Here is a 10,211-nt window from a genome sequence, read left to right as displayed (position 1 = left end):
ATTGCTCAGAGAAGGAGATTTTGTTTAACAAGTAATAATTATAATTTAATAATAATAATTATTGGATTTATATAGCACTTTTCTATCAACTGAGGTACTCAGTAATCTTTTTTTCATCAAAAAAGACAGTGGTAAAGATTATTGGCACCCCAGTTTTCAATACCTTTCAATACCTCACCAGGTGTGCAAAGAGCACTATTTTCATTTTCATCCAACCAATGGAAACGCCTTTACACTTGGATAGGAACCAATGGAAACGCCTTCACACTTGGATAGGAACCAATGGAAACGCCTTCACACTTGGATAGGAACCAATGGAAACGCCTTCACACTCGGATAGGAACCAATGGAAACGCCTTCACACTTGGATAGGAACCAATGGAAACGCCTTCACACTCGGATAGGAACCAATGGAAACGCCTTCACACTCGGATAGGAACCAATGGAAACGCCTTCACACTCGGATAGGAACCAATGGAAACGCCTTCACACTTGGATAGGAACCAATGGAAACGCCTTCACACTCGGATAGGAACCAATGGAAACGCCTTCACACTTGGATAGGAACCAATGGAAACGCCTTCACACTTGGATAGGAACCAATGGAAACGCCTTCACACTCGGATAGGAACCAATGGAAATGCCTTCACACTTGGATAGGAACCAATGGAAACGCCTTCACACTCGGATAGGAACCAATGGAAACGCCTTCACACTCGGATAGGAACCAATGGAAACGCCTTCACACTTGGATAGGAACTGGTGCACAGACCTTTCAGGGGGCAGGTGTTCAATATGAAAAAGGGCAACCCCCCACCTTGAAAAAAATTGTTTGAATTTCAGAATTTATATCTCTAAATTCATAACATACTAACTGCCTCTGTAGCAAAATATTTACATATGTTTTTTTAGCATAGGCCTATTTATTGATATTTATTTCACTCATCACAAATTGTAAGCAAGTTAGAGTGCCTCATGATTGTCATTGGGAAATGATCATTGATGTTGATGATTGATGTAAATCTGCTAGTTAGCTTGTAATTTGTGATTTATCTTCAACGCTCTTAAATAATAATGTCATAATATAGTCTAATATTCCTAATCTTCTAACTCATGATATATGACTGGCTGGCTAGTTGATTGTGTGGATATTTTAGTGTATGGTGGTTAGCTAGTCTATACTACCTGTGTTTAGTGTTAATTAGTCAAAATCGGGAGGTGCCGGATCAAAACGTGAGCGTGTGTCACGTTCCTGACCTGTTTTCCCTTGTTTTTGTATTTATTTAGTATGGTCAGGGCGTGAGTTGGGTGGGTTGTCTATGTGTGATTTTCTATGTTGGGATTTTGTGTTCGGCCTGGTATGATTCTCAATCAGAGGCAGCTGTCAATCGTTGTCCCTGATTGAGAATCATACTTAGGCAGCCTGGGTTTCACGTGTGTTTTGTGGGTGTTTGTCTACCGTGTTAGTGTTTTCACCACACGGTACTGTTTCGGTTTTCTGCACTTCGTTTATTGTTTTGTATTTCAGTGTTCAGTTTCGGTTTTAATAAATCATCATGAGCATGAACCACTCTGCATATTGGTCCGATCCTTCTCGCCTCTCCTCGTCCGATGAGGAGGACGAAATAGACAATCGTTACAGCGTGAGAGGGGGATCACCTGGGGAGCTCTGAGACACCAGAATGCATGAGATGTTATTTATCTTTAAAATAAAGGTACATAATTGCATGCATATCATCGCATTTGCGTAATGTCATAGAGCTGTAGAGTCTGGCATAGAGCTGTAGAGTCTGCTATAGATCTGTAGAGTCTGGTATAGATCTGTAGAGTCTGGCATAGAGCTGTAGTCTGGTATAGAGCTGTAGAGTCTGGCATAGAGCTGTAGAGTCTGGCATAGAGCTGTAGAGTCTGGCATAGAGCTGTAGAGTCTGGTATAGAGCTGTAGAGTCTGGCATAGAGCTGTAGAGTTTGGCATAGAGCTGTAGAGTCTGGCATAGAGCTGTAGAGTCTGGCATAGAGCTGTAGAGTCTGGCATAGAGCTGTAGAGTCTGGCATAGAGCTGTAGAGTCTGGCATAGAGCTGTAGAGTCTGGCATAGAGCTGTAGAGTCTGGCATAGAGCTGTAGAGTCTGGCATAGAGCTGTAGAGTCTGGCATAGAGCTGTCGAGTCTGGCATAGAGCTGTCGAGTCTGGCATGGAGCTGTCGAGTCTGGCATGGAGCTGTCGAGTCTGGCATGGAGCTGTATATGCTGATATAGAGCTGTAGAGTCTGACATAGAGCTGTAGAGTCTGGCATAGAGCTGTAGAGACTGGCATAGAGCTATAGAGCCTGGCATAGAGCTGTAGAGTCTGGCATAGAGTAGAGGCGCTTACAGAAGTGGTAGAAATGGCGACCATTTTTAGTAGCCTAGGGTCTGGGAAGAGCTTTCCAGTTTCACTGACTCACCAAATGATGCGCAGCTCACTTGCAAGTGATGGCCGATGCACTCGTGCCAAAAGCCTATCTCTCTGTTGTATAAGTTGATAAAATATGTTGGTAGCCTATAGCAGAAAATGTTGAGTCTTCTCTTTTCAGCAGGAGCTATTTGCTTTCTAACCTGTGTTTTCCCGCGATTGTATTTCAAATATTCAAACAATGTTTTGTATGCATGCTGTTCACTGACAGGTTTGCCACACATTCCTGACTGTAGGCTATGCCTTGTTATTGGGCTACACACAATCAACAGCTAGGTTATTTGTTAAAAGAAGCTATTGATCGTCTGTGGATAAATTATAGTCATTCTCATGGTGTAGTAGACTATTCTGAATTGTTTCATTTCTTTCTGAACAGACAGCAGTAATGTAAATGTATTTCAATTCATCATGGGTGCTGCAGCACCTCCAGCACCCTTCAGTGGCAATTATTAAGTGCTGCAGTCTGTGCATAAGCTATCAGCCAACCAGACGGAATATTAAGGATGATGTAAATCAAGTGTTATCAGGTGTTAATCAAATGTTATGCTGCTGTGGCAGTGCTGTTGATATTTAAACTAGGTAGCTTGCTATACACACTTAACCGGTGACTGCATTTCAAGCCGTGCATGTTTGGATACTGGGTGACCACAATGTGCATACAGGAAAGAAAAAGACAAGATGGCACACATGAGCTCCATACAGGGCAGGCCAAAGGACGACGTAGGGCTAGGGGTGGCAAACTTGACAACGTCACAACGACTTGGGGGTAATGGGTTTTGGACAACGATGACCAAACCTGTACACCAAAAAATATATATACCACCACCCAAAAGGGTACTTAGTGAGTGGGAGGGCAAAGGGGCAGGTGCTGGGCACAGGTAGACCTCTATCTGGTTCTATAGTCAGATGACATTAAAATAGAGCTCTTTGGTCACGCAAACCAGTGGTGGGTTTGGCATCGAAAAGAGGAATCATATGCAGAAAAGAACCCCATACCTACTGTAAAATATGGTGGTGAATCTTGGATGTTATGGGGATATTTTGCTTCCAAAGGTCAACGGCATCATGAACTTTACCAAGTACCCGGACATTTTAGCCAAAAACCTGGTTGCCTCTTGAAACTTGGCCGCAAGTGGATCTTCCAGTAAGACAATAACCCCAAGCATACATCAAAACTCACAAAGAAATGGTTAATTGACCACAAAAACAACATTTCGAAATGGCCATCTCAGTCTCCGGACTTAAACCCCATTGAAAACCTGTGGTTTATATTGAAGAGGGCAGTCCATAAGCACATACTAAGGATATCAAGGATCTGGATAGATTGTGTATGGAGGAACGGTCTAAGATCCCTCCCAATGTGTTCTCCAACTCATTAAACATTTCAGAAAAAGGCTCAGTACCGTTATCCTCACAAGGGGAGGTATTGAAAACAGGGGTGCCAATCATTTTGACCCCTTTCTTTTTTATATATATTTTTGTATTACTTGTTAAACAAAATATCTTTGTTTTTTCTATTGTATTAGTATAACATTATTTTCCAAAAACCAATTGCATACAATATAGCTCAGTATATTATTACACTGAACAAAAAGATCAATGCAACATGCAACAAGTTCAAAGATTTCAGTTCATAGAAGGAAATCAGTCAACTGAAATAATTAGGCTCTAATCTATGGATTTCACATGACTGGGAGTACAGATATGCATCTGTTGGTCACAGATAACTTTTTTTTAAATGGTAGGGGCGTGGATCAGAAAACCAGTCAGTATCTGGTGTGACCACCATTTGCCTCAAGCAGGGCGACACATCTCCTTCGCATAGAGTTCATCAGGCTGTTGATTGTGGCCTGTGGAATGTTGTCCCACTCCTCTTCACTGGCTGTGCGAAGTTGCTGGATATTGGCGGAAACTGGAACACGTTGTCGTACACGTCGATCCAGAGAATCTCAAATATGCTCAATGGGTGACATGTCTGGTGAGTATGCAGGCAATGGAAGAACTGTGACATTTTCAGCTTCCAGGAATTGTATACAGATCCTTGTGACATGGGGCCATGCATTATCATGCTGAAACATGAGGAGATGGCGGTGGATGAATGGCACGACAATGGCCCCAGGAGCTCCTCACGGTATCTCTGTGCATTCAAATGACCACGAATAAAATTCAATTGTGTTCATTGTCCAGCGTGCCAGTGGCTATCAACGGTGAGCATTTGCCCACTGAAGTCGATTACGACACCGAACTGCAGTCAGGTCAAGACCCTGGTGAGGACGACGAGCACAGAGGTGAGCTTCCCGGAGATGGCTTCTGACAGTTTGTGCAGAAATTCTTTGTTTGTGCAAACCCACAGTTTTATCAGCTGTCTGGGTGGCTGGTCTCAGACGATCCCGCAGGTGAAGAAGCCGGATGTGGAGGTCCTGGGCTGGCGTGGTTACACGTGGTCTGCGCTTGTGAGGTCGGTTGGACGTACAGCCAAATTCTCTAAAACAACATTGGAGGTGTCTTATGGTAGAGAAATGAACATTCAATTCTCTGGAAACAGCTCTGGTGGACATTCCTGCAGTCAGCATGCCAATTGTACGCTCCCTCAGAATTTGAGACATCTGTGGCATTCATTGTGTTGTGTGACAAAACTGCACATTTTAGTGTGGCCTTCTATTGTCCCCAGCACAAGGTGCACCTGTGTAATGATCATGCTGGTTAATCAGCTTCTTGATATGCCACACATGTCAGGTGTATGGATTATCTTGGTAAAGGAGAAATGCTCAATAACAGGGATGTAAACAAATGTGCACAACATTTGAGAGAAATGCGTATGGAAAATGTATTTTATTTCCAGCTCATGAAATATGGGACCAACACTTTACATGTTGCGTTTATATTTTTGTTCAGTGTATTTATTCCATACAGTCTTTTTTGTTCATCTTTATCAAGGGTGCCAATCATTTTGGACTTGACTGAATGACCAAAACTGGAGAGACTGGGTCTGGTGAGAAGAAGGAAACAGAAACAGAGATGGAGAGATTTAGGAAGAGAGAAAGAGAGAGAGATGCGGATGCTTGTACAGCATGTATGAATGAGTGTGTGCGTCTATGTGTATTCATCTATGTGTATTAGAGGTCAACCGATTATGCTTTTTCAACGCCGATACCGATATCGATTATTGGAGGACCAAAAAAAGCCGATGCCGATTAATCGGCCGATTTCTTTTATTTATTTGTAATAATGACAATTACAACAATACTGAATGAACACTTATTTTAACTTAATATAATACATCAATAAAAATCAATTTAGCCTCAAAAAAATAATGAAACATGTTCAATTTGGTTTAAATAATGCAAAAACAAAGTGTTGGAGAAGAAAGTAAAAGTGCAATATTTGCCATGTAAGAAAGCTAACGTTTAAGTTCCTTGCTCAGAACATGAGAACATATGAAAGCTGGTGGTTCCTTTTAACATGAGTCTTCAATATTCCCAGGTAAGAAGTTTTAGGTTGTAGTTATTATAGGAATTATAGGACTATTTCTCTCTATACGATTTGTATTTCATATACCTTTGACTATTGGATGTTCTTATAGGCACTTTAGTATTGCCAGTGTAACAGTATAGCTTCCATCCCTCTCCTCGCCGCTACCTGGGCTCGAACCAGGAACACATCGACAACAGCCACCCATGCAGAGCAAGGGGAACAGCAGCGTTACCCATGCAGAGCAAGGGGAACAACTACTCCAAGTCTCAGAGCGAGTGATGTTTGAAATGCTATTAGCGCGCACCCCGCTAACTAGCTAGCCATTTCACATCGGTTACACCAGCCTAATCTCGGAAGTTGATAGGCTTGAAGTCATAAACAGCGCAATGCTTGAAGCATTGCGAAGAGCTGCTGGCAAAACGCACGAAAGAGCTGTTTGAATGAATGCTTACGAGCGTGCTGGTGTCTACCATCGCTCAGTCAGACTGCTCTATCAAATCATAGACTTAATTATAACATAATAAAACACAGAAATACGAGCCTTAGGTCATCCGGAAACTATCATCTCGAAAACAAAACGTTTATTCTATCAGTGAAATACGGAACCGTTCCGTATTTTATCTAACGGGTGGCATCCATAAGTCTAAATATTCCTGTTACATTGCACAACCTTCAATGTTAAGTCATAATTACGTAAAATTCTTGCAAGTTAGTTCGCAATGAGCCAGGCGGCCCAAACTGTTGCATAAACTCTGACTCTGCGTGCAATGAACGCAAGAGAAGTGACAAAATTTCACCTGGTTAATATTGCCTGCTAACCTGGATTTCTTTTAGCTAAATATGCAGGTTTAAAAATATATACTTCTGTGTATTGATTTTAAGAAAGGCATTGATGTTTATGGTTAGGTACACGTTGGAGCAACGACAGTCCTTTTTCACGAATGCACACTGCATCGATTATATGCAACGCAGGACACGCTAGATAAACTAGTAATATCATCAACCATGTGTAGTTATAACTAGTGATTAGGATTGATTGATTGATTGTTTTTTATAAGATAAGTTTAATGCTAGCTAGCAACTTACCTTGGCTTCTTACTGCATTCGCGTAACAGGCGGGCTCCTCGTGAGGCAGGTGGTTAGAGTGTTGGACTAGTTAACCGTAAGGTTGCAAGATTGAATCCCTGAGCTGACAAGGTAAAAATCTGTCGTTCTGCCCCTGAACAAGGCAGTTAACCCACCGTTCCTAGGCCGTCATTGAAAATAAGAATGTGTTCTTAACTGACTTGCCTAGTTAAATAAAGGTATAGAAATTGTAAAAAAAATTTAACGGCAAAATCGGCGTCCAAAATTATCGATTTCCGATTGTTATGAAAACTTGAAATCAGCCCTAATTAATCAGCCATTCCGATTAATCGGTCGACCTCTAATGTGTATGTCTATTTACAGTACAGTACCTGTCATTGGAGGCCAGCAGTAGCTTCTGTACGTCAACATCTTGCTTTTTCAGCTTGCCGAATGATAATTGGAGCTTTGAGGAGCCCCGCCCCTCCATACTGACACTGATGTATCCAGCCTTGGCATCCAGCTTCCCACTCAGGTTGTCTCCAAACCTCCCCTCATAGGACAGGAAGTCTGATTCAGATACGTCTGAGAGAGTACAGAGACAAGTGCCGTATGAAGACAGACAGATAGAGTAGGAGTCAGAGAGGTAATGTATGTTAGTTATGAATGGCTATATATTTTAGACAGTTGTGTGTGGGGAAAAAGATGAGATGTACAGTTTGTGAGATGTATATGAGGAGTAACCATGGCCCTACTTTACCTGGAGTGAGTTCTTTGTCTCCTAGCAACAGGTGACTGAGTGTGAAGTCAGAGGGCAGGTACTTGGGCCGTTGCCAGAACCAGAAACGGTTGCGCTTGACAACCAGCGCCATGGGAACCAACTTGTCTGAGTCATTAAGGCGGGAGACGGAGATCAGGGTTCCATCTGGGTCGATCTGACGAACAAATTTTGCAGTTGCCTTGGCAAACATCACCTATGAAGGGGCGGGGCCCAACACCTGGAGGAAGGCAGAGTCACAGTAACACTGGAGTAAGATGAAGTTGCCCCTGGCTCATCTATATCTCCCGCCTGCGTCCCTATTCCCTACCAAAATGAATCATACAAAGGTTTTTATGACTGCTGTTTTTTTTGTGATCTCCAAATCTCATACTGTATTTCCCCAAATTTCCCCTTAGAATTCCCCTTCAGATGTGTAGCAGGTGCATGTGTGTGTTGTCCTACTATGTCACTGTCAACCAACAGTGTGTTCAAACATAGATCATAGTACTGTATGACTCACTGATTGGACAAGAGGGAAGTCCCCTGAGTGTTAACACCATTAACAACAACACGCCATCCCCTAACTCCATCCCTCGCCCTCCACATTCTAGCAGCTCAGTTTTCAAAGTATAAATATTTAAAGCAATCTAGAGGGAGAGCAGGGGAGAGAAAGGGGGAAAGAGAGGGAGGAGAGCGAGAAAACAGGGAGAGAAAAGAGGGAGGAGAAAGAGAGAGAAAGAGAGATGAAGAGAAGTGTGGAATACTTAAAATAAACAAGGGGAAAAACATGCAGGATAGGAGAAGGAATGAATAATGACTAGAGAGGCAAAGACTGTTTAGGGAGAGAGATCAAGAGAGAGGAGAGAGCGGGGAGGGATCAAGAGAGACATGAGGGGAAGGTAGATATCAGTAAACAGATATGGAAACGTGTAATCACAACACCGCCTTCCTTTCAGTCCCTCAAACCACTGACTATAACTCTACCCTGAATACAGGTTCTTTCAGTGTATTGGCTCATATAGCGGGCAGGAAAATCCCAATTTGGTAAATAGAGGACCTCCTCCCCATCTCTTATACTGCCCACCCACCCACTACATAATCACTAGCACGCTCTTCTGCGCAATAAGCAAATAACGCATGACTCGGATTAGGAATTCCAATAAAAAGTTCATCATTGCTGTTATTGACAGAAAGCCATCACTAACAGCAGTAAACAAAAGGTATATAAAAGCAATGTGAATTTTGAGGTTACAAATGTAACCGGTGGGAAATGGCTAGCTAGTTAGCGGGTGCGTACTAATAGCGTTTCAATCGGTGATGTTACTCGCTGAGACCTTGAAGTAGTTGTTTCCTTTGCTCTGCATTGGCCGTTGCTTTTGTGGAGCCATGGGTAACCGTGCTTCGATCATGACTGTTGTCGATGTGTGCAGAAGGTCCCTGGGGCGAGGCGAGGGACGGAAGCTACACTGTTACTCAATGATATGTGGCGCCAGGGGGGAAATAAATACATGATCCAAGACGTTTTATTTCATATATGCTGTGAGGTTTCAATAATGTGGGAAGAGAAGTCTGTAAAACACAAACACTATAATTTATTTAAAAAAAGGTTTTCATTGGGCAGGCTATTTAACACAAAAAAACACAGGTTTATTATTAGCCTACCTTTTCGTAGTCTGGATTGATAACAGGAATCGCGTGTAGCGCCTCCAAAAAAGCACCAGTCCCGTGGCCTGTCACTTCTGGAATGTCGGTTCTGACACGCGTAAAACTCACCGTAGTCACTCCAAACAGCAGCGCAAGAAAATGTAAAACTATCTAAATTCCCTGTTCTTATCAATTTACATTTAAACTGTTGTACTCCGTTATACAGATAGTAGACTATTGATAATAACCCCGCTACTTTATGGATTATATTACATTATGTTGAAATGAGTGCCGCTACACACCCACAACGACACTATAGGCTGTCCAAAGATTTTTATGGTATCGACTGGAGCAGAGAGTTATCAGTCAGACAGAGTGGGTTGGGTCCTACTTCTGTAAACGGGGGACAGCGGACTTTGCTGCCACCACACCCCCACATTCTGGGGGTTGTACGGGGGTAATTGCTATCATATGAGCAGTGTGTGTGTGCGTGTGTGTACTTTTCTGACAAGCGCGGACTTGCCCCTCGTCATTGATTCATTCCATATATTTGAACCGGTATAAATGTATTTAGAGCATAATATGACTATTATTCAACAAGCTGGATAAGAGGTCACCATGAGCGGTGAAAGACTGTGTGCGTGTGTTGGTTATGCATTAGAGGAAGCAATGGTTGTACCAGACTTTAAGAGGGCAGTAGTGGTTGAACATAGGGATTTAGTGTGAGGGAATGTAGACCTACTCTGTGCTGTAAATGCTATAGCCTAATATTGTGCCCATGTCAATGTGACAATGACGAAATCTTGAGTTTTCCC

The 10,211-nt window shown here is 42.5% G+C and overlaps 1 protein-coding gene across 2 annotated transcripts in view; it reads right to left on the bottom strand.

The window, feature by feature from the left end:
* The window catches only part of LOC139555121 (gasdermin-E-like), a 15,533-nt gene extending 5,775 nt beyond the window's left edge, over positions 1-9,758 (bottom strand). For both annotated transcript variants that reach the window (XM_071368630.1, XM_071368632.1), the window contains exons 1-3: positions 9,415-9,758; positions 7,753-7,990; positions 7,385-7,577 (exon numbers count right to left, since the gene is read on the bottom strand). In XM_071368630.1, the coding sequence (XP_071224731.1) occupies positions 7,385-7,577; positions 7,753-7,963 (404 nt within the window). In that variant the 5' untranslated portion in view covers positions 7,964-7,990; positions 9,415-9,758. The remainder of the gene's footprint in view (positions 1-7,384; positions 7,578-7,752; positions 7,991-9,414) is intronic.
* Between the last annotated feature and the right edge of the window lie 453 nt (positions 9,759-10,211).

The sequence above is a fragment of the Salvelinus alpinus genome, chromosome 26 (assembly GCF_045679555.1).
Source record: "Salvelinus alpinus chromosome 26, SLU_Salpinus.1, whole genome shotgun sequence".
NCBI lineage: Eukaryota > Metazoa > Chordata > Actinopteri > Salmoniformes > Salmonidae > Salvelinus > Salvelinus alpinus.
Note: the sequence above shows the minus strand (reverse complement) of the source record. Positions and strands in the feature narration are given on the sequence as shown.